This window comes from Varanus komodoensis, unplaced genomic scaffold (genome assembly GCF_004798865.1).
Source record: "Varanus komodoensis strain SLA01 unplaced genomic scaffold, ASM479886v1 scaffold10, whole genome shotgun sequence".
Lineage (NCBI taxonomy): Eukaryota > Metazoa > Chordata > Lepidosauria > Squamata > Varanidae > Varanus > Varanus komodoensis.
In genome coordinates this window covers 20,310,037-20,338,026 of record NW_025335269.1, presented here as the reverse complement: position 1 = coordinate 20,338,026, position 27,990 = coordinate 20,310,037, and the positions used below count along the sequence as shown (strand labels likewise).

Here is a 27,990-nt window from a genome sequence, read left to right as displayed (position 1 = left end):
CGAAGATTACTCTTCTTCATAGTAAGATTTATTTATAAGCAAGAATTATTAGCCCAAGTCATTAAAAGGAATAGACAGTTCTGTTGCAAAAACAGCAATCTATGAGTCACTATAGGAATGGAGTATTTGAGTCAATTAACAGTAATACCACCTTCAAGTATTAAGGTTCCAAAACATTTCTTTGCAAATCAGTTTCATTCTTCCTACCCATGCACTCTTTTAGCTTTTAAATATTAAAACACTGACTAGCTCTTCAATTTAAAATTTAAAGTACATTTTGTACTTTATTAATCCTCAGTTAATGAGAAGTACATTTCTATTAACAGTCTTAGAAATACTGTCTGGATGCCTAAATTTCGATCCTGCAAAGCTGTGGCTTTACATTGATGGCCACAGCAAAGTTAAATACACTTAGGATGCCCATTGATCCTAGGCACACTTGTGTTTTGGACTGCAACTTCCTTGTTTAACAAATAGATCTGTAATGTAGAAGATTTTATATTAAAAATGACTTGTTTAGAAAGTTAGGAAGAACTGGCAGATAACTTGTTCATACAAGTTGCTTGTGAGTGCAGTTAGATCTTCCTTTTACTGGTCCCTCTACTTTCTACTTCCCTTTGGTTGGCTGCTCTGGTTTCATAATGGAGACTGATCAGCTGAGTGCTTTAGAAGGTTGGGTGTGTCTTTGGGGACCTTGAAATTCCGACATATGTAAGTTTTCAGGGTTCATCATTTCACAATGCTTAGTGCACGTGTGCGGTAATCTCACTTGAACATGATTGGGAAGTGACAGTATTTAAGCTGGACCATCTGTCCTAACAAACAAGGAGGTGCAATCTTCTTGGTCCAGCAAGGTCCTAGAGCTTCTCCTACAATCTGAAGCAATTTCAAAAGTTCTCGGGATTATGTGGGCTCCAGGTGCTTGAATTTGGCTCTTTCCCTTATTTTGAAACAGTTTTTTTAGGTAGGATTTCTAAAAGCATTTCTGAATTAGTAGTCTCCCATGAAGTTAGACAAGAAGATGGTTGGTTTCCATTCAAGAGTTCTTCCTCATAAAGGCAACAGGAGTGAATTTTGCCAAATTCCTACCTTCTCCCAAACAGTCTGGGGGGAAAATTGTTAAAACCCAATGCCTAGCTTTCAGTATACTTTGTTTTCCAGCCCACATTGTTAGACTGTACAGACCAATTTTGGTTTTGGAATCAAGCAAATTTCATATACAGAAGTGAGTTGCTATGATCTAGCAAACATATCTATACAATTACATGGTCAAAGTAACAAACATGTAAGTTGCAATAAGGACAGACAGAACTCTGGTTCACACATAATACAAAACCATGATATATTATTCTCCAGCAATACTAACCCTGCACTGCTGGAAGGAGGAATAAACCATGATTGTTTCACAATCCTACCTTGTAGTTAAAATTAACTCAAAACAATTGCTAAAAAAAAACCCCTCCTAACCTCAGACCATGGGCTTGATTAACAAGATTCTTGGTTCATATGTAATAACAAGATAGGAAGCAAGGAAATCTAAACTGAATTATGGCTTATTGCTCCTGCTAGCTGCATGGGATCACTCCAGCATGAGACTTTGCCCAGACTCTCAGAGTTTGTGCACATAAGTCTAAATCAGGCTTACCCAACCTGGGTCTTCTTAAAAGTTTTGGCTTGCAACTTCTACCATGCCTGATTTTTGGCTACAGTAGCTGTAGCCAAACATCTAGAGCACCTAATCTAGGGAAGACTGCGCTGAATTTAAGCTATGGGTAAACTGCCCCAGTCATATATTTTTAAAAAGTAAGGCTACAGTGACTATTGAAATACTTTCTTTGTTTAAGGAATATAGTTTAAGGAGATCAGGAGTTCTGTTGAACTATTTTCTATTGACTTTTTTGTGCTGTCATGCTAAAGTGTAAACTGCTAGCCATTAGTAAATTCATCCTCAATTGAACTGGTCTATTTGGCAGCTGCGATTCTGTCTCATATACTAAAGTTTATTTTTTTCTACTTTGTCTTTTCAACTGGATACTTGGACCAACATACCTTCCAAAAAAATTTCTTGGCTCACAGTAATTTAGTTACATAATTACGAGAACAAAGACATGATGAACCAATTCACAGAAGACAAAGATTGTAACAAAACACATTCTCACGAGTTGAGAGTACAGTATTCTTGAAGTGTTCTCTGTGCTATAAGTTCTTCATCTTAGCCATAAGTTCTTCTAGACTTTCCTCTGACTCTGTAACACTTTCCCCAGTTACAGCATTTTCTTCCTGTTAATTTTAGAAAAGAAGATCAGTATCTTTACACACTACTTGGCTTTCCTCAAATCAAAAAATGCATTACACTTGCAAAATAACACACATTATAGCCATCATGGCCTCCTTCAAAAATTATTAAACAGTAATTTGCTTTTATGTGACATATATACAATCCAAATGCTTTCAGTTCCATCTTTATCTGAAAACAAGGGGGTTTGCTCCAGCAGGGAGGCACGAAACACCTAAGCTGCTCCTGCTTTTGCTGCTGCAGCTGTTATAGAAGTGGGAAATGAACACTTGGAGGAAACTAAAATGAGACTACACAACGAAAGGTTACCATAACAACTTCATTATGTCCAGCCTGAATACAAACTGTAGATGATTTTAACTGCACTTATAACCTGGGTGGTTTACAAATGTTGAAAAGAATTTTGAAGAATGTCTTATCACCTTGTTTGGTATTGTGTATGCCAGTGTGATTCCTTCTGGTAGATCTGGAACTGGACCAGAAGCAGCTTTCAGTTCATCTTCAGAAACCTCAGAAACCAACTCTATACCTAAAAATATGAAAGTAAACACTTATTCCAGATTAATGATAGGTGCAAGTATAGAAAATGCACCTTACTAGCATTAACTCTTGGGATACATTTAGATAGATCTTTTTGCTACCTCAAACCTCTTTCTCGTTCAGGCAATCCAAATGGCAGGAAGCAATGTTTAGAATCTCCTACTGTGGGCACCACTCTACCCCCAGGGCAAGTTCATGTGTGCATACCACCACTGCACCACCCCCCCACTTACACAGTATGTGACAGTCACATTCACCTAGATACGACCCTTCAGCCCTATGGAGAAAAGTTAATGGCTATACTTCCAAGATGTCATGGTAGCGAGGTCAGGCTTAATACATCCCCTTCACTGATAGCTGGTGGAGAGGGATCAATTTACTCTGCCTCGCAGTCTTACAAGGTTCCCTTACAAGGGATTTACAGTGTCTCAGTGGTATATGCAGTTATTTCCTTGGTCCATCCCTAATGATGGACATTTCACCTGATGCAACGAGAGGCAACAGGTATCTGCACACTGACCATCCTCTTCCTCAAGGGGTTGGTTTCCATTCCACCACCTACTCTCTTAATAGTAAATAGCTCCCACTGATTTCTGTGAGAGACAATTACTTGGCTTGCAAGACTTGGAATTTTCTGAAATGGGGACAAAATTTGGGGGGTGGGGCGGGTTGGCTAGACAACGGAGCACTGATGTGTCAGAAGGACTGCTTGTTTCTTTGCCTTGACTGTGTTCTCTTTATTTGCCCCTGGAAAAGTCAGTGGAAGAAGGTAGGGTTAGGGCGCAACCCAATCCAAATACCCATGACCCTCTGAGAATTACGGACATCCTATGAAGAGTGAAAGGAGAGTGGAGATGAAGGTCATTTCTGTGGTCCTTTCACCCTGCAAGACAGGCAAATTTGGCTGTCTTAAGTGGCGTTTCTCAGAGTGGGAGGGAAGCAGAGTGAGGGGATGATGGGATCCCTCATATCTTGGCAATGCCAGCTTCCTCCTCCTGCACCCCCTTGGAATTCTGGTATACTTTCTCTGGCAACCTCGGAGATGGACCTGTCACAATTCTTTCCATTCTGACTGCAAGGGAGGGAAAGGTTCCACAAGCATGAATGCTCAGCTATGAAGTTGGAGCAATTTTCCAACCTTGTAGCTGTGTATCTGAAAAACCCTGTGGCCCTCTAGGTGGCCTTTCTTGTAGCCATAAGATTGCATTGCTAGAAAGTAGTAAACCAGTAAGTCAAAGGGCATTTTGTTACTATTTGGGGACTACAGTTTCAAAACTTAAGATAGTAAGTTGTATTGTCCTGGCATCTTGACACTTTTAAAAAACTCTGTACTCACCCCAATCATTTTCTTCATGTACTATTTCTTCTTCCTGTTCCAATATTTCTTCTTTAGGATTTGCTGCTGCTATTTTCTGGAAATACAAAGGTACTATAAGTGACAACAAAAAATACTTAATAAAACTTAGGGAGCCATAAGTTACTTAGGGAGCTAGACGTTATCTGAGGGGCCATAGGCTACTGGGGCTTCCTTACTCCAAGTCTGGTGCTTGGTCCTCCCAAGGCAGAGTCAGACATCTATTGCCCTTGCAACCAGCGTGGAAGGAACCATGCTGGCTGGCCTGCAAGGGTAAAAAACCATCGGGGGGGGGGGGGGGATACGGGGTTTTTCAGTGCTTGGGAAGCTCAGGATACAAACTCCTGAGCCTTTTCCAGACTCCTCTTTCACTCTGTGGTACTTTCGTTACCTAGCGAAAAATAGAAGCCAAGGAGGAAGGCAGGCAAAGACAATGTTCGCTATACTTCCTACCCTGTACTGGATGATCGGAAGCCTCTGTGTTCCAGGGGTTCTGATCATCAAGGGGTGTAATCAGAAGGATTGCGCCCCTATACAATTACCTTCCAATGGTAATTAAAAAGAGAGCCTTTGGCTATTGGGCAGTATAAAAATGAAATAAATAGTCCCAATCTATGCTAAGGAAACCATCTGCAAAAGGACACATGATACTTCCTATCTGATACTGGGTAAGTAGCTCACCCCTAAGTTTCCCACCCCTTTAAAGGAGGGCTCTAGCTTGGGTCTTTTTATGTTACCTTGTATACTTCTTGCTGCTTTCTGCAGTTTCTGTCATCACACTGTGGATTTGGCTTCATTGTCATGGCAGGAAAGAAATCCTGCATGGCGTTGTAACCAAGGTAAAAGCTCACTGTGCCAAAGTTTAATAAATATCTGGGGACATGTAAGAAGGATAAAAGAAGCATGTTTCAAAATGAAAGTCCACACTGCAGTTCACAATATGCTCAAAGTGGTCCTTTGTAATGAATGAATTGCCAGCTAAGGCAGAAATGGTGAACATGTAGTCCTTTAGATGTTAAGACAGTGGCTTCCAGCAGCCCTCTCCTTTGGCTAGGTTGACTAGGGTTGATGGGAACTGCAATCCACTGGTACCTGAAGACCTTAAGGCCCCCATCCCTAAACTAAGAATTTAAATCATGGCACCTTCAGTTTACTCACTTACTTCAAGACATTTTGCACAAGAAGACCGGCAACCACTCCCATAGTGGTGGGAAGGCTGGCTGCACAAACACCATCCCGTTTTAACGTTTTTTCATCTATATTTGCTGCTACAACAAGTGGAGGTGCACACTGGAAAAAAAAGGAAAAGAATGTTATAACCTTTAAGGAACATGGAGGCAAAAACTCATTATGTAATTGTAATTAATAGAATAATCCAACTATAACAACTAGACATTCCAACCACTTTTACCCTGCCTCCTCTCACAATAGAACAAGAAGGTGAACAGAATATCACATACCGCAAAACAAGCTGATTCACCGGGTTTGATCAGCTGGATATGGCCTGATACAGCATTTTCACTTACTCCAGATTCCATCCATATTTGGCCAAGCTCATTACAGGCCTTAAAAAATAAATGACAACACACCACATTTATACACAATGCAATGTATACAAGTTGCATTTGCTACAAAATTTTAATGGATGACATCTGCAAGGACAACAACAGGAGAAGATGGTAATACTAGGGAAAGTCAAAGGCAGAAGAAGGCCAACTATTAGATGAATCGATTTCATCAAGGAGGCCACAACCTTGAGTTTACAAGAGCTGCACAAGACTGTGAAGGATGGGGCATTTTGGAGGGCGTTCATTCATAGGACCATTGTAAGTTAAAGGTGACTTGAGAAAACAAAAACAATGTGAGGAGAGCCCAGCTGGACCAAAGGCCTGTGTTAGTACAGCACTGTTTTCCACAATGGCCTTAAGCTGCATAGGTTTTAAATTTTAAATAGGTCTGGTTTTAAATTGCCACAAATGTCAACATAGCAATGATGTTCCTTCATTGCTGGACATCAGAAATTGTTTCATCTTATTCATCAAAACAGACTTGGCAGTTAGATTCCCACTCACGTCAAAGCTAGAAAAGTATTTTCAAATTGAACTGCTTGAACCATACTGTGTTTTCTAAAATTTTCTAAAATCTAAAATCATACTGTACTCTAAACTCTCACCAGTAAAGCCATTTTATTCTGATTTTTAGATTCACAATAGCTAGTGGTCATGTACCAAGTGCAGAACCAATTTTTTAAAAAAAGATTTGTGTGAGAGCTTCCAGACATTGGCACTGAAAACTACACAGTAGCCCGGTGCATTAGACACTATGAAAAATCCATGACTTCTAGCAGCAAATGTACAATTCATAGCTGGATAACACAAACTCATTATTGTATAGGAAACACTGCTTTTAACATATTTCAAGAAAAGAACTACATCTTGCTTTTCTGGGATTCTGCAGTTGACCCCAAGTAGGTGGTTTCCCACTTCCCAATGGAATGTGGGCCCTGAAAGCATCTTGCAAATGGACTTCAACCCTTTGGACTAAAAGTGGTTCAACATTCCTGCCATACTTACTGTGTTAATTGCCATGCGAGCTTCAAAGTTATCTACACAGCTCAATACAAGATCAATGGGTTTCCCTTCCTCTAATCCACCATTACTAGAAGGAAAAACAAAACCAGGCATTTTAAGGGGTCTTGCTTTGAAAAAAGCAAGCAAGTCATTTTATGCATTCTGTAATAGTTACTTTTTTTTTTTTTTTACAAAAACCAAATTATGACCACTAACACAAAAAATGCATATTTTACCTTATCCTATCCATAAAGTGTTGAAAGTTGTCCACAGTCGTGATGTTGTAATTATGTACTTCAAACTGGACATCAGGATTGATGTTTCTAAAGGGCAAAATAAATACACTGTTGTGTTCAGGATTAATGTGAAAAACTACAAAAGAAGTTCCCATACATTTGCATTGCAAGTTGTAAAGGAGCAATCCTACACAGTCTAACAGAAAAATTAATTCTGTTGAAGTTTGTTGCCCTGTACAACACCTATAAGATTAGTTTTTGACTTTCTAATACAATTTGAAGTCTTCGGTTGCATTCTACACTCCAAGAAATTGGACATCATTCCATTACAGAAATGGTCATACCTTAAAGTATGCTCTGCTGCTTGCACTTTACTCAGTCCTGCTTGATGAGGTTGGAAAAAGAGCCTGTTCATATTTGCGAGCTCCACCTTATCATAATCAAACAGGAGCAGCTAAAAGAAAGATCACAAGAGTGCATGACCACCTTCTGTGCAGGTTCTAATTTAAAACAAATATGGCCACATCCACTGGTATTGCTAATGTTTATGTAAACTGTATACAATTTGAACTGCTTCTATTAAATTGAACAGACTTTGACACAAAGCTGATCAAATTGGATGGATTTATCCTACATGTTGCTAAAGCCCTCCTGTCCTGTCTTATTTTCTCCCCAACATTTGTCCCAACTGGGTAGGCATGTCTCAGCAGGAAGATCAGAAGGACATTGCTGACCCAAGCTGGAACAGCAGAGCACATCAAACACTGCTTCAGATCCAGCATTTCCAAATGCTAGTCACAGAGAAAAACAACAACTTTAGACCTTTTAAGGAAATGTGAGTAACTAATGTGCCTGGAAGAGTATGTCTATTTCATAAAGGATATTCTAGTATGAGAAATATGCAGATTTCTAAAACATTTATTTATTCGTTTGTTTATTTATTTAAAGCATTTCTATGCTGCCCCCATCGCAACAAAGCCTCGGGGCGGCTCACAAAGAATACATAAAACATACAAAAATAATAATAATATAACAATTAAAAGAAGAAAAAACAACAACATTTAAAAACCCCTGGTGCATTCTTGGCTAAAAATTTTAAAATCCTAATTAATACAATAATTTAGCAATTAAAATAAGTTTTAAATAAAAAGGTCTTAGCCTGGCGCTGAAAAACAAATAACAACGGCGCCAGGCAGACCTCTCTGGGGAGCGCATTCCATAGATGGGGCACCACTGCAGAGAAAGCCCTCCTCCGGGTACTCACCCTCCTAAAATCATTCACAGAGGGTTCCCGGAGAAGGGCATCCATTGTTGATCTCAAGGGGCGGGAGGGCATATATGGGCACAAGCATTCCTTTAGATACCCAGGTCCCAATGCCCAGTCCCTGTCAGCAACCTGGCAGCTCTATTCTGCACCAACTGAAGTATCCGGACCGTCTTCAAGGGTAGCCCCACGTAGAGCGCGTTACAGAAGTCTAATCGGGAAGTTACCAGCGCGTGTGTCACTGTCGCCAGGCAGTTCTCCAGGAAGGGACACAGCTGATGTATCAGCCGAAGCTGAAGGAAGGAGCTCCTCACCACCGCCGTCACCTGAGCTTCTAGAGACAGCTCAGGGTCGAGGAGCACTCCTAAGCTGCGAACCCTGTCCCTCAGAGGGAGTGCAACCCCATTTAGGACAAGGCCCAAGTCCCCCATCCCGAGGCCCGAGCCACCCACCAACAGGACCTCCATCTTGTCTGGATTGAGCTTCAGTTTATTGGCCCTCATCCAGCCCATTACCTCGGCCAGGCACCGGTTCAGCACAGCCACTGCCTCACCTGGATTGGTGGAAAACGAGAGGTAGAGCTGGGTATCATCAGCGTACTGATGATTCCGCAGCCCATACCTCCTGATGACCTCTCCCAGCGGTTTCATGTAGATGTTAAATAGTAAAGGGGACAAAATGGACCCCTGCGGTACTCCATGGCATAACTGCCATGGCGCAGAGCCATAGTCTCCCAGCACCACCTTCTGAAATAGGCCATTGAGATAGGAGCAGAACCACCACCACACAGTGCCTCCAACTCCCAATCCCACTAGCCTATTCAGAAGGATACCATGGTCGATGGTATCGAAAGCTGCTGAGAGGTCCAGAACTAACAGGGACGCACTCCCTTGTCTCTCTCCCTGCACAGGTCATTGTACAGGGTGACCAAGGCAGATTCAGTGCCATACCCGGGTCTGAAGCCGGACTGAAATGGGTCCAGATAATCAGTTTCATCCAAGAGTGCTTCGAGTTGTCCCGCCACCACCTGCTCTAGCACCTTGTCCAGGAATGGGATGTTGGCCACTGGTCTATAATTGGCGGCCACCTCTGGATCCAGGGATGCCTTCTTTAGGAATGGCTGGACTACCACCTCCTTTAAAGGGGCAGGTACCCGGCCGTCTCTTAAAGAGCCATTGACCACCTCCAGGATCCAGGTCCCAATCCCGTCCTTGTCTTTCTTAAGTAGCCAAGATAGGCATGGTCTAGTAAGCAAGTGGTAGGACGTACTTGTCCAAGCACCTTGTCCACATCATCAGGCCGCAACAACTGAAATTCATCCATTAATTGTGGACTCGACGGTGTCGTTGGCATCTCCTCAGTAGAATCTGGTTCAATAGTAGAGTCAAGCTCGTGACGAATCTGAGCGATTTTCTCCCTGAAATGCTTGGCAAAGTCATCACAGCGGGCCTTCGAGGGTGGCACACGATCTTTCTTCGGGCCCGGATGTATCAGCCCCTGCACCACCCGAAAAAGCTCCGCCGGACGGCATTGTGAGGAGGCAATGGAAACGGAGAAGAATTTCTTCTTTGCCATCCTCACCGCCACAGCATAGGCCTGATAATGGGCTCTTAAGTGTGTTCGGTCAGAATCACCCCGTGATCTCCACCTACGCTCTAGACGTCTCCTAACCTGCTTCATCGCCCGTAATTCAGGTGTATACCAAGGAGATGAACAGGCTCTGCCAGGTGGGAGAGGACGCTTGGGAGCGATTGTGTCAATAGCCCTGGTCATCTCCTCATTCCACAGTTCAACCAGGGCATCGAAAGGATCACCAGTCTTGTCAACCGGAAAATCCCCCAGAGCTTCCAGGAATCCATCAGGATCCATCCGGCTCCAGGGGTGGACCAATACAATCGGGTCTGCACCCTTGCAGAGGGAAAGGCCGTTCTCGAGCTCAAACCTCATGAGGAAGTGATCTGATCATGACAAGGGCGTCAAGGTTAAATTCCTCACCCTCAGATCACCCTCTTCCTGCCCCGTTGAGAAAACCAGGTCCAGAGTGTGTCCACGTTCATGGGTCGGGCCAATGACGTGTTGAGACAGCCCCATGGCCACCATGGAGGCCATGAAGTCCTGAGCCGCCCCGGTTAGAACCATCTCGACATGGAGATTGAAGTCCCCCAGGACCAACATCCTGGGAGTCTTCAACACCAGGTCCAAGACAATCTCTGTCAGCTCAGGCAGGGAATCTGTTGGGCAGAAGGGTGCATGGTACACCAACAGAATCCCCAATCTGTCTTGGTCGCCCAACACCAAGTGGAGGCACTCCAGCCCCGGCCTCGAGAGGACAGGGAGCCCCACAAGGGAAATAGAAGCTCGATAGACCAGAGCGACCCCCCTCCCCTCCCCTCCAGGTGAGGTCAGTGCTGGACCAGGTACCCGGGCGGGCACAATTGTGAGAGGGAAACATTCCCCCCCTCACCCGCCCAGGTCTCTGTGATGCACACCAGGTCAGTCCTCTCATCCATGATCAAATCATGGATGAGTGTTGCCTTATTCTGGACCGACCTGGCATTAAGCAGCAGCACCGACAGGCCCGGAGGGCAGTTGACAAGTCTACCTGGAACCCGCCAGCTGGGGGAATAACCGGAAAGAGGGACAGGTGTTAACCATCTGTCCCTCCTTCTTCTATGCTGACCCATTAGACCCCCAACGCCATAACGTCTGTGGTTCTGTAAAGCAAACCGGAGTTGTCATTCATCTAAAATATCAATTAACATAGTTTGCGAGACTATTAACATGTTTTCTCAAGGTCCCTTGACATGAAATGAGAAAGATAAGGTTTCTCTAACAGACATACTTAAGTTAGTGAGAGATACTGCTGAAGTAAATATAGGAAACCCAGCTTCAGTTCTCACCTATGCCGTACAACTCACTGAGAAATAAACTGAGGCTTTTGGCAAGTCACTTCTCATCTTAATATTCCAGGGTTGTTAAAAATAGTAAATACTACTTTGGAAGGAGAGAATAGTACTGTAACAATACAGATGAAAAGAAACATGGGTCCTAAAACACATGCTAAGCATGTATTCAGGAGCCTTACATAAATTATAGCTCCCAAACCACTTATGAGCACCATCTTTTGCACAATACAGGGATCATTCAGCTGCCAAATGGAAATCCACCTTTCTCCAAAGCATGGATGAGTTTACAAAGCAACAGGATGTTCTAGGAAAAAATGTATATTACCTTACCAATGCCACATCTTGTCAGCATTTCAGCAGTCACGCTACCAATTCCTCCAACACCCACGACTGCTACTGCAAAGGAGCGGATTTTCTGGGACAAGAAACCAATGCTAATGAGTACTTTGTTTTCCGAGTATCAATGTGAAGGCAAAGGTCTACAAAAAACAGGAGCCCACCTCATAATTGTCCACAATTCCCATTCGTTTCAGTGCCATCAGGCGACTAGAGAGAGAGGGATGGGTAGGGGAGAAAAGAAAAACAGGCTGTTCATGAAGGATTTCCCACGTCATTCACATGGCACTGCTACTTGAAATCCAAGAGAAATTAACAGTTCTACAGTTAATCTCTAAATTCAGTGTTAAAATTCCTAGGCGCTTTAGGCCCTTGTCAGCAAACCTGCAGTTTCTTACCACCACATCACCAGTGATGACCTTTACCACATGTGGGTTCATTGGTGATTTCCATAATAATATTCAAGATCAGGAAATGTGGTCCTTGGGATGTTTTGGACTACAAAACTTGTCATCCCTGACCATGCTGCCTGGGAGTTGAAGTCTAACAACATCCATTTGCCTAAGGCCACCTGACAGCTGCTTTAAACGTTTTTAAAAACTGCAAAGCCTGTTAATGCCAGATGTCTGTGCTACAGTCAGAAGCAGCCACTGAATAATAATCTACCTCATGTTTTCTTTATATTTATTTTATATCCTGCCTTTTTGCTGCAAGGAACTGAAGATGGCTTCCATAAAGCATTTCATTTCCTCTCATCCTCACAACAGCCCTGTGAGGTGGGTCAGGCAGAAAGTCAGTGGCCACACATGAACATCATCCTGAGGACTGAGGATCCAGCATACAAGCTGCAATAAAAGGTGGCATACTGATAGCAGAGGAAAAGAAAAAAGGACAAGGATTCGGGGGCAGCTGGAAAGGTACAACAGAGTTGGCAAGAGACTGCCTACAGAGCAGTCTCCCTCATCTTGGCATTCTCTAGATACGTTGCCAATGGAGATTGGAATCCAACACATATGGAGGGAACCAGTGGTAGAATAACAGGGTAGAGGAGATAAACTGGAGCGGAGGAGAATTATGTATGCTGTCTTAAGCGTCTTAGAGGAAAGGCACAACATACACCTAACGAGCAAAGAAATACCTAGCAAGTAAAGCAACCGAGCCACGCCCCTCCTGCGGAACCCTCCGCCCAGGTCCCTGCAGGGGCCCCGCTCACCTGTACGGATTGGAGTCCGTAACCTCGGAGCTCATCTGCACGATCCGAGCCCGCTGATGGCCCGTGCCGCCTCCCCTCTCCTTGGCCAGCTCTTCCTCCAGCTCTCGGACGCGGCGCTGCAGCTGCGCCACCAGCGTCGCCGAGGCGGCCATGGCGGGTTCTTAGAAAGGCAGCTGAGAAGACGGACGAGCACCGAACCACCGTCGCCCCAGCGCCAAAGACACGTCTCCACTCCCGGCGCTTCCTGGAGTCACGGCGAAAGTCGCCCCCTCCCGGTACAATCCCTCGCCGCCAAGCAGAGTTCCGGCCACAAACTGTTCCTAAGATCAGTTGTGCGGCCGGAACTCTGGCAAAGGAGCACTTACCAGCGCGGCAAGTGCTCCTTTGCCAGCAGGCAGCGTCTTCCACCGCACCTGCCAAGGTACTGCACGTCTCAGGAAGCTAGTCGTAGGTTGGCGCAACACACCCAAACAGAAGGAGCCCCGATCCGGTACAGTTCTACTGGAGAGTAAGTCCCCATCCGTGGGCTTTCTCCTTAAGGCAACCTGGCGGCTTCTAAATTTGTTGTACTGTAAGTCCAACAGAGCACCAGGTTGCGGGGAAGGCAACCTGTGATGAAAAATGTGCAATCTTGAAAATGAATTGAAAAGAGAACAGGAGATCCGAAGCCAGAGTATCTAGCGTTGTCCATAGAAAAGAGCAGATCAGGGCTCCATCCTATGCTTGTTTAGACGATCAAAACCCCTTACAACTGTCAATATCCCCCAGCCAACTGGATAGAACATGCAGGGAATTATAGGACTTTTTCCTGTCTAAAGATGCACAGGATCGCATCTTTTACTTGGGACAAAACCCAGCTGAACTTATCGGCGCTTCCTTTGGAGCCGCGAGTACTCAGGTTGCCCTTTCCGCCTCTGGCTTCGGCAGGTGCGCGCGAGGTACCCGCGGTTACGGCTCGGAGGTTCCAAAGGGCGTACGCACTTTGCGTTGGGAGCCCGTTCTGGGTGCGGAGATGACGCGGCGTGGGAAAGAACCTCCCTCTTTCTCCCATTCCCCAAAGGAGGGCGGGTGCTGCTGCTGTCGCCTTTGCCCTGCTGGACTGTTTGTGGGCAGGAAAGGGGGAACCGACCATGGCGAGCGAGCCGGACACGATTGAAGTGAGGGAGCGGCACAGATTCAACCAGGACGCCTTGGATAAATACCTGGACCGCCACCTGCCCGGGTTTGCCCTGCAACCCACTCAAGCTCTAACAGTCAGGCAGTACAGGTACCAGCCCCCTGCACACCCCCGCTCGGCCGAAGTCAGTGCCCATTGAATTCAATGGGGTTTTCTGCTCTTAGGTAGCGGGTGCGTAGATCGCAGCTTTTAATACTCCCGAAATCAGAGAAATGGTGGAGAGGACTGAAGGCTGCGGCAGCAGGAGCTGGGTTTGCCCGAGGCAAAGATTATGTCGCAAAAGTCTCACTCAAATTGGATAGTGACCAGAACTACGACTGCAGCTGCTGAACCTTTTGGACTTTGTCACATGGCTCTGCTGTGCACCCTTTCTTAACCTCTGAAATCCGTCGTTTCAAACTTTGAGAGACTTGCTTGGTTCCAAGAATATCTTAATCGTTGGTTATTTATCAAGATTTACAGTATTTAAAAAACTTTTAAAATAATATTAAAATAAGAAATGGCACAACTGGTGGTACAGAGCATCTCAGTAATGCACCATTTTCTCTGGTTTCTCATCTCCCCTCTCCTTGTTCATCAAGATGTAGCATTAAATTTAGATGCCAGCTTTTCCCAACCTGGCACCCTCTAGATGTCTGTCAGACTACAACTCCTAACATCCCCCAGCCATGCTGGGAGCTATATTCCAAGGTATCTGGTGGGTATCAGGTTGAAGGAGGATATTATATACTGTTACAACAAATCTCTGAGGAGAATTTCCAAGAGTTCAGTGCTTACCTGAGTTTGGTTTGGTTAGGGTTTGAAAAACCAAGGTTCCTATGGAACTTCTGAGGCTTGAAACGAGATTAGAATGGACAGACAAAATGAGCTGTGGAGCAAAAATACAGAAAGCTAGCATTTTGGAAAACTTTCTTTAGGTATGGCATTTGAGCCGTAAATGGGAGTTAAGGTCCAACTTAGGGTTGAGGATAGAAAATCTAAGGTCCATATGTAGCTACTGATGCTTGAAACATGTTTAGAATAGGCGGAAAGAATGAGCTACTCAGAAAAAAAAAATAGAGAAACCCATATTATTGTATTAAGTAAATTTGTTTTGATTTTGTATTGCTCTATTATTAATATTGTATTTGAACTTGTATTTGCTTTGATTATGCAATTACATTTTTACCAATTCTGTATTTTTGCCTATTGCAATTTTTTTATCATATTATTGTATTTGTACTGATTTTGGATCTTGTCTTCTTGTAAGCTGGCCAAAGAGCAATATGGACTATGGGGTGGCATACCAATGTAATAAATCAAGTCAAATTTTGGAAATCTGCCTTCAGGTATGGGCACCTCAGCCCTAAATTAGGGTTGGATTATGATCCCTGGGACCTTCCCGAGGCTTATAATGTTCTTAGAATGGACAGAAGGAATGAGCTGTGCTACAAAATTCCAGAAGAGCCACATTTTGGAAACCTGCCTTCAGGTATAGGCATTTCAGCTGTAAATTAGGGTTCATGTTATGGTTGATGCTTGAAACGTGGTTAGAATGGGCAGACAGAATGAGCTGTGCAGAAAATATCCAGAAAACACAGATTTTGGAAAGCACAGGTTTTCTGCTATCAGGTGCAGGCATTTCAGTCTTCAATTAGGGTTAAAATTAATGTCCGGTTTGGGTTTAGGGTTAGAACAACTCTGGTCCTAGTGGCATTCTGGAAGCTCCGAATGTGCTGAGAATGGGCAGAGGAAATGAACAGTGCAGAAAAAAATGAGGTTAGGGTTACACTTAGAAAAAATGATTTTTCTTACACTAAGCTGGATGTTAACCCTCATTTCAAGCATCAACAGGATCATAGGAATTTTAATTTTTTGAAATCTAATAGTAGGTTGCACAAGAAGCTTAACCCAGAATTAGCACCGAAATGCCTGTACATGGAATATGATTCTCAAAATACCAGCTGGCTTGATGTTATTATGCACAGCTCGTTGTTTCTTTCCGTTCAAGGGACATGTCAAGTCTTGGGAATATCCCATGGGCCATGGTCCTCCCAAGACTAAACCTAACCTGGACCTTAACCCTATACCCTAATTAGGGCTGAGATGTGTATGCCTGAAGGTGGATTTCCATAATGTGGGGTTTCTTTGTTTTTTTTTTGGCACAGCTGATCCTTTCTACCCATTCTGCACCTGTTCTAAGCCTCTATAAGGTTAGGGACTATGGTTTTTCTAACCCTAATCCTAAACTGGAGTTTAGTCCAATCCTGATTTAGGGCTGAAATGTATATAGCTGAGGGCTGATTTGCAAAATGTGTGTTTTTGTACCCTTTCTGCTTATTCTAAGCCCATTCCAAGCATCAGGAAGTTTATGGGGATCCTGGTTTTTCTATCTCTAACCCTCAGCTGAACCTTAGCCCAACTTTAATTTAGAGCTGAAAAGCCTATAACAGAAGATAGATTTCCAAAATGTAGGGTTTCTGTATTTTTTCTGCGCAGTTTGCCCATTCTGCACCCATTCCACGGCAGACGAAGGTTCTGGGGACCATGGTTTTGGTAATCCTAACTTTAAGCTAGACCTTAGCCAAACCTTAGGGTTGGAATGACTATACCTGAAGGTAGATTTCCTTACTGCAGGGTTTCTCCATTTTTTTCCTGGCAGCTCCCCCTTCCTGCCCATTCTAAGCTGCTTCCAAGCTTGGGCAAGGTTATGGGGATCTGTGGTTTTGCTACCCCTAACCCAGACGTGGACCTTAGTCCAAATATATTTTAGGACTGAAAAGCCTATTCCAGAGGGTAAATTTCCAAAATGTGGAGTTTCTGCATTTTTTTCTGCGCAGCTCATAATTTCTGCCCATTCTCAGGCCTTCCAAGCCTCCTTAACATTATGGGGACTGTCATTTTTCTATCCTTAACCCTATGCTGGAGCTTAGTCTAACCCTAATTTAGGGCTGAAATTCCAATACCTGAAGACAGTTTTCCAAAACTCCCAAAATGTTTTGGAGTTTTTCTGCACGGCTCATTCTTTCTGCCTATTAGAGCATTCCAAGCCTTGGGAATGTCCCAGGATCCGCAGTTCTTTCAACATATCCTGTGGCCTGGAACATTTATGTGTTGCCTGCTTGTTTGTTTCATTTTTATACCACCCAATGGCCAGGGCTTTCTGTCCTAGTCTATGCCCAAGTTCAAGTAATCTCTATGCAACCCAGTCATGAGGCTAACATACCTGCTGCTACATTGTTTAGAAACCGGAATTGCTCATGTACAGAAAGTGGTTTTTACTGGGTCTCTGCCACCTAAATAAAGTTCAGGTGGAAAAACTTCTAAAGAAACTTAAAAATGTACTTAGCTTTCTCTGGCCAGTCTCCATTATCAATAATATGTATCTTTGCTTACATAGTTCAGGACAATCTAACCCAACTTTTTACCTGAAGAAAGGCCTTCAGACCTATGTACTTCGAAAGAAACCTCATGGCCCTCTTTTACCTCAGGCACACAAGGTCAGTCAAAGTTAGTTGCAACCAATCCTTTAATAAAATATGTTTCTGCTTAGGTTTCATTGGGAAACTTAGCACCACCAGCATTATCAAAGAGCCAAAGACTGTGATTAAGGGCAGATTCCTATGCATATTTAGACAGAAAAAGTCCTACAACTCCCAGCATCCCCCAACCAATCCTAGAACTTATTTAAAGGATTTTGAACACTATAGCCAGGTAGATTATCTGGAGGTCATTCACCTGCAGGGTTGCTGTTGACTTGTACAGTGGGTCTTACCACCAGGAAATGGGGCATAGGATTGCAGCCTTAAAACTGCAGTCTTGGCTACACTTGCCTGGGAATAATCTCTGCTGAACTCAATAAAACTTGATACCGAGTAAGTATCTGTGTTCATACAACATGACAAGCAACCATGTGTGGTTACCGTGGTTACTGGTTTTTTTTTACCATGACAATCAAATGGTTTCTACAGTATCATGGTTTCCATGCTCCCTACTCAGTCCTCCCACTGTGCCTGAAATTCAATCCCAGGGTGCATTGCTCCTTGTCTATGTCACCTGCCTCTTCCTTGCTTGTGCACATATAGGCTGGGTGGCCATAGAGGCTCCTACAGTTGCTGCTTTTTCTGTGGTAATAACATACCAGGACTGAGCAAACCATGATCCTGTGCTGAGACAACATGACAAACCATGGTGGATACTAAACCATTTTCTATCATGGTTTCTAAAGACCAAACTTACATTACCATGGTGACATATCATGACTGGGTTTGGACAACATGACAAACCAACAATAGTAAAAAAACATGATGTCTTGTCATGTCATCTGAACCCAGCCAGGGTTTTTAGTCCTTGTGTTGTTATTAGTTGTTTTTAGCACCATTTTTGGGGAGGAAGGCAGGCAGTACATAAAATAAGTCCTGCATTTCTGTTGAGATTACCTTCTCATTGATCATCTCTTGTTCACATCCCTGTATATTCTACCATATCCCTTTCAGATTGACAGAGAATATCGGGTTCAGAAAGCCTTATTTGAAGCTGGATTTCCAGTTTCTGAGCCCCTGTTGTACTGCAGTGATGTTTCTGTAATTGGAACAGAATTTTATGTGATGAAACATGTGCAGGTTAGTACTTGGGATGCAGTGACAATTTTTGTATATGCGGTTGATGTGCCATTGAAAGGCAGGATATCCATTTTAGGAAGACCAAAATAGTTTTGCATGTTTGTAAACCACCCAGAGAACCTTCTGGCTATGGGGTAGTATAAAAATGAAATAAATAAAATAAAATAATGTTTTAAGGGGCTTTCCCAAGCAGCAGGTGCCCATGTTTTATGGTTTGAAGCTAACATGATGCTTTTGAAACCAATAAGAACATTTCCAGTTAAAAGAGAAAAAATGGAAGTGCCCCTTGGCATGGCAAACTGTTGGGTTTGCTTAAAGTAGCTCTGTGGATCCCTGCCTTGGTTGCAACAGCTTGGGAGAGTTTCTGTAGCTGAACATGAAAAATATGTTTAAATAGATTTTTATTGAAATAAGTTGCCTTGCCTGTTTCCATTAATAGTGAAATTGTATGCATGACTATTCAGTAGTAAGTACCAATAAATGGAACTTACTCCCAAGTAATTAGGTCTAGGGTTTTAGCCACTTTTCTCTTATTAAAATGTTGTTCAAGATTCCATTCATTGTTAGTCTACATGGAATTTCTCCAGGACACCATTAAAACTCTCTCTAGAAATTGTTCTGTTCTGTTCTGTTCTTTTTTCTTGCAAAGCATAGTGACTGTCAGATTATTCCTGATTGGAGTACCTATCAACATGGTAATAATTCTTTATTGCTCAGTTTGGGAAATATAGCATGTCTAGGTTTCAAATGTTTCTGGACACCAAAGGTTGGTTAGATCCCAACTTTCTGCGAGAGGATCTGCGCTCCTGGGATGTTTCTAAAGGAGGTTGAAGTGGATAATTGTTATTGATTCCGCCTCCCCTTTGCAGCCCCATGTAAAAGCAGCTCTGGAGGGTTCAGGTGCTCTCTAGGATCTGCAAAGGAAAAAGAGGGATCCATAACTATCATCTCACCCAACTTTCCTCCAGTGAGTTGCCTCAGCCCCTTCTAGAGTGCAGGCTCTTCTGTTCATGCAAGTGCAGGTCTGGGTCTTATCCCAATAATACAGAGCAGGGGTGCAGAACCTCTTCTAGCCTGAGGGCCTGATTCCATTGGGGAAAATAGAGCTCTCTGGAGCTGCATTGCTGTGGTGGATTGGGCCAAATGCCAAAGGGACAGGACTAAAAATACCAGCATTTTGATTTGGTTGAGAGAGAAAGGGTAGATCCAAAGGAATGGGGCACAAACATCTGTAGAACTTTGGGGGACCCAATTTAGTCCCCAGTTCTGAGGTTCTGTATTCCAATATAGAGAAATAGATTGCTGAATTCATTGTTTCATCTCATGCAGTATAGCTGTATTTTCCCCATTTGCTTCTCTATTGCCTGATACTTCACTCATGATGTCTTTAGGGCCGCATCTTCCGAAATCCTGCATTACCTGGGGTGGATCCAGCAGAAAGATCTGCTTTGTACGTAGCCCTAGCAGAAACCCTGGCCCAGCTGCATTCGTTCAGCATGAGTTCACTGGGGCTCCAAAACTATGGGAAAGGACCAGGTTACTGTAAGAGGCAGGTAAGCAACTTTTGTGTTGTGAGCTGCCCAGAGGTGCTGTGGCACAATTGGGTGGCATACAAATGTTTTAAATAAATAAATAAAAAGTCTACTCTTTCTTATGACTTACAACTTCCTTGTAACTTGAGAAAAGAATGTCTTTTTTCCCACAAACCCCAATGTTCTTAGGCAAGTGATTTCTTTAGACAACAAGACTTACTGGAAAGTGTTGAAGCTTCTTGATTGCTAAGCTTCTGACAGATAGTAAAGACATTTCAGTCCTAGTCAATATTTTGCCTGATGACTGGTTTTGCTGTTTTCTAGGTTTCCTTGCTCTCTTAATTTCATTTTGCACAAATTGGTTTTGGTGGTTAAGTTGTTGTAATGTTTGCTTTACCTACTGTGTCAGTGGACTTATGAATTAAAGTTAGTCTGTTTTATTTTACTAAAAAGAATGATTAGTCACTGTCCAAACTACTGATTGTCCAGGACAGATGTGCTCTTAGTGGAACTTGGAAAGAAAATAATAGGAGGAAGAGCAAAAGCAGACCAAAGGGAGTTCCCATGGGGTGGATTTCTATAAACTAAGGTGGGGTGGATTTCCAGAGAAATCTCTATTTCCTTGTTCAGCAGTTGCAATTTCCCCTCAGGCACATCCTTTTCCTTTCAGATTTTTCTAGGCTTTTTCTGTGGCTTGGTTTATATGACAAGCAACCCTACATGGTTTTATACCATGATCTACCCAAAAGATTATCAAGAATTTTCTATGTTATCATGGTTTCTATCCTCCCTGCTCAGTCCTCCCACTGTTGGTCTGCATCTAATCAGCCATTGTGCCTGAAATTCAATCCCAAGGTGCCTTGCTCCCTGCTTCTATTGCCTGCTGCTACCTCATTGGTCCACACGTAGAGGCTGGACAGCTGGAGTAGATCCTACAAGTTGCCACTCTTTCTAAGAGACTGTGTGGTAGTTGCATACCAGAACTGTGGAAACCATGATGCTGGGTTTAGATAAAGCAAGATGTTTTGGTGGCTCAGGGAAATCATAGAACAAACCATTGTTTCTTATCATGGCATCTGAAGACCAAGTTTACCATGGTGAAATACAAAAACTGAGTTCAGACAACATGACAGACCAACACTGGTTAAAATTGTAAAAAACACCCTGGTTTGTTATGTTGTCTGAACCTACTCTGTGACTGGACTTACATAACCCATAAAGAGAACCTATGGTTTTTTTGGTGGGTTATAAATTGTGGGCTGTTTGTAGTTAACAAACCATGATTTGTTAGTGCAGCTGGGTTCATACAATGCAACCTATGATTGTTCAAAACCCCATACTCAACCTGTACTCTGGCTTATCATGTTTGTGGGAGCCAGGTCCATGTGTCTGTGTGCATATGGGTGTGAGAGGTGCCACAGTTAAAATAATGACTGCGTTCTGCTGTTACTTTAAACCATGTCTTAGTATGATATGCAGGAATCAAGTACATGAAACACCTTGGTGTGTGCACTCTTCTCATCCTTTATGGATTGGAAGATGAGTTCAAAAACTTTTCTTATTGTTATGGATACAGCTAGGTAATTTTAGGCCCTAGCCTTAATGAGTGTACTGGATCCCCCAGATGGGCATGCATATTGATTCAATTGTAAAACACACCATTACAATTTATTTTCTTCCTGCTCCTGCAGTTCTGTGCTCTAGAATTGCTAGGACATTCCTGATAGATTACCAATAGTAACATGTAGCCCTCCAGATGTTTTCACCTATAACTCCCATCAGCCCTTGTCAGTATAGCCAGTGGTGAGAGATTGTGGGAGACACAGGTCAGCAATCTGGAGGGCAAGCAAGGAAAGAGAAAAGAATTTTTCAAGCCTTGTTAGGGAAGAAGCACCCTTGACATGTGAAGTTTTATATTTGAAGCCTGTTTTATATATAGCACAAACATGAATTCAGGAATAAAGTGGAGGCTGGCCACGCACCCACTGACTATTTATGACAAAGAAAAGACTTACTGGATTGGTACCTCATCTTTCTACCAAACATGGCACTCAGGGCAGCATGCTGTCCATGGTCCTCATGCTGGACCTGTTTGCCCCTTGTCCCATCTCTTGTTGTTCCCTGCTGGTCACTTGGGCCTCCACTGGGTGACAATCGATGGACTTTGGCCCCCAAGTCCAGCCCTAACTGTATCGTTGTGTGACAGCACGGAGTGACAAAATGTAGTTGAGATGAAGTACAGTTAGTTTAAAATAAACCAGTTTCAAACCATGATTTCCAAAGCTGCACGCTTCAATTCATGTTAACTCCAGTTCCTGGTTTGGATGGCAGAGAAAACTGATTGGCTGAAGGCACAGTGGAGAGGTTTATGAGCAGCCAGTGCTGAGGAATAGTCTCTACCTCCCAGCACATCCCATGCTGCATTTCAGAATGAGGTACTTTGGAGAGAGAGGGAGGGAGGCTGGAGTACTACCAGAATTTCTTGTATCCCGGCAGCCTGACCCTCCTCTCCCTCTGACCCCAGAATGCCCCCTTGTCCCCCTCTGATTCCTCTCCCCTCTGCTCTAAATCATGTGTTGAAATGAAGAGCCTTGGGCTAACCAGAGGAAGATTTTTTGTTTGTAGAAGGACCATGAATCCCATGTTGTTTTGGTCCTCTAAACAACATCCTGGGCTCAGAATTCTTTCTGCATTGAAAGATCTTGGCACAAGATCTGTGTAGACCTTATGGCTCCAGTAAGCAACAGAATAGATCCAGCAAGCGTGAAGCCAGTTGCCCATCCCACAATTTAGCATGATGGGCAAATAAGTTTTTACCATATATAACTGACACATTCTCCTTCACTTTGTGTTCTTACTAGCTGGATACTTATTTAATTACATTGGAAATGCTGGGATGATCTCTAGTCCTTTGATAATAATCCTTTTCTTCACTAACTGTTATCAGTTAGTCACAACAACTGAGCATTCCAAATAGAGACACAGAGCATACAAACTGATTCATCACTGTGGAAGAATTGAGATCCGTCTCTGATCGCAGTTGTTCAAAATGCCAAGGACACATTTTCATCTGTGACCCTCCTAAACACATCTGCCTACATAGCAGTTACAAAGATGGTTCCATGTGAATCTTGGACCCATCTGAGTTGTTCGATCAGAGTGGGCAACTTGTGATTCTCTACATGCTTTGGCCTGCAATATCAAGGGCTGATGGGAGTTGTAGGCAAAAATATCTGAAGGGCCACAAGTTGCCCGCACCTGTGTTAGATCTACACATGTGCTGTAGACAGGGTACTTGTGGGACCAGCATGGCACACTTCTGACAGTCAGTGCAGGCAAGAGGTAAGCACCTGCTCTGCTCCTTTTATTTCAGGTCTGGTCATGTGCAAATGCACTTACAGGTATGGGAGGAAAGCAGCCATGTGAGTGCTCATTAATCAGGACTTACTCCCACAGAAATCCATTTTAAAACCAGGCTGTAGCCCAGGATTCAGAGAAATTTGCAACCATTTCCATGCACTCAGTTGAGACTGAACTTGTTATTCTTTAAAAAATAACGTTCCCTTTTCTTCATGGTGAAACTTTCTCTTGGCATGAGGGTTCAATGTTCAAGGAAAAGAAACTTGTAGATTCCACTGGCCAAGCAAACTGATTCCTTGTGGGAGACAGGCATCTTTTTCTAACCTGACTGTGAAGCTTTTAACCCTCCATGTTACCAAGGCTTCTTCTTCTGGATTCATTGTTTACTCGTTTTATCCCCCAGGTGTATCCTTTCTCCGCTTTTCTGTGTATCCTGCCTTTCTGCTTAGAAATGTCAGGCAGTTAAGTGCAGAAGCTGTAAATGTAACAATTAGAAACATGTTCATGATATAAAACTATCCCTGCTAAGCATTGGAACAAATTAAGTCAAGTGGAAATTATTAAAAAATAATAGGATAGTGGTTGAATCGTAAAATGTTGCAAGAGCAGTACACAGATTAAAACATCAAAAGACAAAGTGGATTTAAAAAAACTCCAGTAAAAATGCATCTTAAGCACCTCCTTAACATGTCATACTTGACTTTACCTTGGGTTTGTTTTCAGGTATCCACTTGGAGCAGACAGTATCAAGCTGCTGCACATACTCTTATTCCAGCCATGAATGAATTAACTGAGTGGTTAATGAACAACTTACCAGCTGATGATAATGAAGAAAAATTGATTCATGGAGACTTTAGAATAGATAATGTCATCTTTCATCCAAGAAAGGTATGGCACATGGCATCAAGTATGCGTGTCACCTGTTATTGTTATTCTTACATTCCATTTATATCCCACCCTTTTTCTCTTGCAAGGAACCCAAGGCAGCTTACATAGTCTTCCACTCCATTTTGCCCTCACAACAACCCTGTGAGGTAGGCTAGGCTGAGAATCAGCAAATGGCCCAAAGTCACCCAGTGATCTTCACGGCCAATTGGTGACTAAAACCTAGGTCTGCTGAGCCCCCATTCAACAGTCTCATCAGCACACCAGGTCCTTCTCTGGCAATCTTCAGTGCTGTGTGGAGGAAGCGTTGAGATTAAGGCAGTTTCTATTTTGTGTGCCTCATCCGGCCTGACCCCCACCCCCAATCTAGGTCAAAATCCAGTGCCCTCTCCCTCCCACAAACATACACCCCCCCCCTCCACACACACACAAAACACACAGCCACAAGGCTTTCTCCTGTCTTAATGGACTTGCAGGGGACAGCTCTGGCAAGGCATGTCAATACACAATTACGGACACTGCAAAATTGAATGGGGTCTTCGAACAAGTTAATAAATGACTATCTTCCTGTCCTGTCCTGAATTATGTGTTGCAATGCTGGAGAAAATAGATTGATGTGAGATAGAATGTTTACAAAATAAGGAAGAAGCTAAACACATTTTCTAAACATATTCTTTGGGGCTTCTAGGAGTATCTCCCTTGTCACTTGAACTGGATGAAAAACCCTGGTTAGATATTAGTTCCTGCTTATAATGTAATACGCATAGTAATATAATCACTGTGTGAGAGGTTCTTTCAATCCTCTCAGCATACACCTGTGAGTGAAAGGTAAACCTTTCTTGAATAATTAACAGATTGTGCATACCTGCAGAATAAGGTCAAAGACTGTTTATACACTGCAGAAGGATAATGATAGCAAATCTAGGCTCTGCTTCAAAATTTTAACTGTGGATTACAAAACAGAAGTATATTTTTCCTGAAAATTATTAGCCCTTCGATAATGGAGTACCAGCATATGAAATAGGACACTAATAATCTTCTACTGAAGAGTAAATTTGTGTCTTGTATGTATTTTATTCATTTCAGTGGGTTTGATACATGGCAAATGCCCAGAGGTTGCACTAGCAGTGGTAACAGGTTTTCTTTATGCTATCATTACAAAATAATTATGTCATTCTTCAGTGCAATGTAACACATTCCAAAGTAATTCAACAATATACTAGGTTGATTTAAACAAACCAAACCAATGTTTCATGCCATGAAAATGAACCTTATATTTTCATGCCTAGATTTTCCTCATTTCCAATTTAGCAGCAAACTACTTTTGGTCATTACATTTGAACTGGGCAAACTATGACATATGTAAACCATAGCCTACCTGCAAACCAGGATTGCTAACAGGAGTTTGAACTAGGTTTATATTCCTAGTTTGTTGGCAAGCTATGGTTTACCATTAAAGTGGGGGAACTGAAAGGAGGATATCCAAAAAGATAAAAGCTATGGCAAATCTAGGCAGCATACGAAAAAGCAGAGACATCACACTGCCAACAAAAGTTCATATGGTCAAGACTATGGTTTTCCCAGTTGCAATGTATGGCTGTGAAAGTTGGACCATAAGGAAGGCTGAGTGCCAAAGAATTGAGGCCTTTGAATTGTGGTGCTGGAGGAGACTCCTGCGAGTCCCTTGGACTGCAAGGCGATCAAACCAGTGAGTCTTAGAAGTGATCAACCCTGACTGCTCTCTAGAAGGCCAGATACTAAAGATGAAACTCAAATACTTTGGCCACCTAATGAGAAGGAAGGACTCCCTGGAGAAGAGTCTAATGCTGGGAACAATAGATGGCAAAAGAAGAAGGGGACGGCAGAGGATGAGGTGGCTAGATGGAGTCACTGAAGCAGCTGGTGTGAGCTTAGGTGGACTCCAGAGGATAGTGGAGGACAGGAGAGCATGGAGGAATGTTATCCATGGGGTAGCGATGGGTCAAACATGACTTTGCTAAACGACAACAACAACAAAATTTGGGTTGCACAACCTGTAGTTTAGTATTACCACTGAACTAACCATCTGTTATGGTATATATGGTATACAAAGATAACTTACCAATTTGAACAAAACAGCAGGAACTAACATTCATTGGCCCCTCACAGTGGGATCACTGGCGAAACATCCCAGAAATTGTCTGCTTACCTTTCTTCTGAGCCCAGGATCCTGGCATGTTGTTCCCTTTACAAGCCAGAATCACAAATGAGGTTTTGATCTTGGTGTGGAAATCCTGCTTTGTTTAGCTCAGGGATGCAGAACCTCAGGCATGGTGGCCACATCTGGCCTTCTTGGAGGCCAGCCTGACCCTTCAGGGGACCCCAGATGGCCATACCACATTCTTCTAGCTTTAGCCCTTTCCCTTGACCAGTGATCATTTGATGATTTCTGTATTTGAAGACTGAAATGCATGTCTCAGGGCTCAGTCAGTAGCAGAAAAAACTTTAGGCTAATCTCTGCTGGTTTGTTCAGCTACATCCCTTTTGCCTTCAGTCTCACCCATTCCTGGAATGTGTCCCTAAGAGCTTCTCCTAAACAGGATTTGCCTTGTGCTTGCACTGGAAAATTTTCCACACCCATTCTATAGCCAGTTGAGCTAGCTGGAGGAACCCAAAGCAAGCTGCATACACCAGTTGCTGAGGAGTCGTGGGGGAGGAAATCTTGCACCCATCCTGCCTGAGGGATCCTGTGGACAGCTGGTTTGCCACTGTGTGTGCAGCTTGCTGGATTAGATGGACCTTTGGTCTGATCCAGCAGGACTTTTCTTATGTTCTTAACCAAATGGCCCCGATACATTAGCAAACAGCTTATTCCAAGTAAGCTAGGATTTTCCAGAGTCCTGGCTTGCTGTTTCCTGTGACTGTTTACAAATTATATGCTGGGATCACTAGTTGGAGATAGTTAATCTAAGCTTTTTTCCCTTCACTATTGCCACCTGTCCAAGGTTTTGTTTTTGTACTTCTCTGTTTCAAGGCCTGTGTTTTGGCAGTGCTGGACTGGGAACTTTCGACTATAGGTCATCCTCTGGCAGACTTATCTTATATGCTTACTTTCTACTTCTGGCCCAAAGCCATGTGTTTAACATTTGGGGATTTTGAGAATTTAAGAGATTATGCAGGTAAGCATCCATCTTTCTGTTCAGGTTACTTTCTTTTTATGAAGAAACAAAACTTATGCAAAAAAAGTGACTAACAGTTCTTACTGGAACAACCAAACCCTATGCAATTGGAATTTTTTAAAGTTAGTTCTTTTACCAGGCTCCAAAGAAATCTCTGGTGTAGCAGCAGTGCTTTGTGGATTGCAGAGAATAATTTGGTATATTTTGTTCCAGGAAAGTGTTTCATTAGAAATGTTTTCCAGGAGATAAGCATTTCGCACATACCAATGTTAAAGAGAACATATAAAGCAGAACTGGAACAGAACAGTAATGTGTTTTAAGCTGCTCTCTTAAATACATTTACTGGCCATTGAACACTCTGGAGCTTACTTCTAAAAGTAAACATATTCATAACAAGGATCATGCTGTTTACACAGTTAAAACCTATTCTATTTCCATGTATTGTGTCACAGTTTAACTTACAATTAAAAAATCCCAATTGTATTGGATTGTACTCCATATGCTTGCATAAGAGCACTGGCACAAGGGGAAATTTCTGTCAACTGTTCAGTCCTACAACCTT

The 27,990-nt window shown here is 43.0% G+C and overlaps 2 protein-coding genes across 6 annotated transcripts in view; one reads left to right on the top strand and one right to left on the bottom strand.

The window, feature by feature from the left end:
• Nucleotides 1-6: 6 nt before the first annotated feature.
• Nucleotides 7-12,944, bottom strand: UBA5 (ubiquitin like modifier activating enzyme 5). Of its 3 annotated transcripts, XM_044455976.1 has the most exons (12): nt 12,716-12,944; nt 11,667-11,712; nt 11,492-11,581; nt 7,341-7,450; nt 6,997-7,083; nt 6,764-6,848; nt 5,651-5,755; nt 5,353-5,480; nt 4,928-5,063; nt 4,173-4,248; nt 2,719-2,825; nt 7-2,280 (listed from the first exon to the last, which is right to left on the bottom strand). In XM_044455976.1, the coding sequence occupies exons 1-12, from the start codon at nt 12,865-12,867 to the stop codon at nt 2,197-2,199; spliced, it is 1,206 nt and encodes a 401-aa protein (XP_044311911.1). In that variant the 5' UTR covers nt 12,868-12,944; the 3' UTR covers nt 7-2,196. The 3 variants fall into 3 exon arrangements, with proteins under 3 accessions (XP_044311911.1, XP_044311921.1, XP_044311931.1); XM_044455986.1 differs by lacking the exon at nt 11,667-11,712 and having other exon boundaries at nt 12,716-12,915; XM_044455996.1 differs by lacking the exon at nt 11,667-11,712 and having other exon boundaries at nt 11,497-11,581; nt 12,716-12,780.
• A 170-nt stretch (nt 12,945-13,114) lies between these two features.
• The window catches only part of ACAD11 (acyl-CoA dehydrogenase family member 11), a 42,180-nt gene continuing 27,304 nt past the window's right edge, over nt 13,115-27,990 (top strand). For 2 of the 3 annotated variants that reach the window (XM_044455958.1, XM_044455949.1), the window contains exons 1-6: nt 13,778-13,982; nt 17,272-17,371; nt 18,368-18,493; nt 19,885-20,046; nt 24,109-24,273; nt 27,284-27,428. In XM_044455958.1, the coding sequence (XP_044311893.1) occupies nt 13,846-13,982; nt 17,272-17,371; nt 18,368-18,493; nt 19,885-20,046; nt 24,109-24,273; nt 27,284-27,428 (835 nt within the window). In that variant the 5' untranslated portion in view covers nt 13,778-13,845. Of the gene's footprint in view, nt 13,224-13,777; nt 13,983-17,271; nt 17,372-18,367; nt 18,494-19,884; nt 20,047-24,108; nt 24,274-27,283; nt 27,429-27,990 lie in introns of those variants that run through there. The other variant, XM_044455966.1, reaches the window with a different exon arrangement.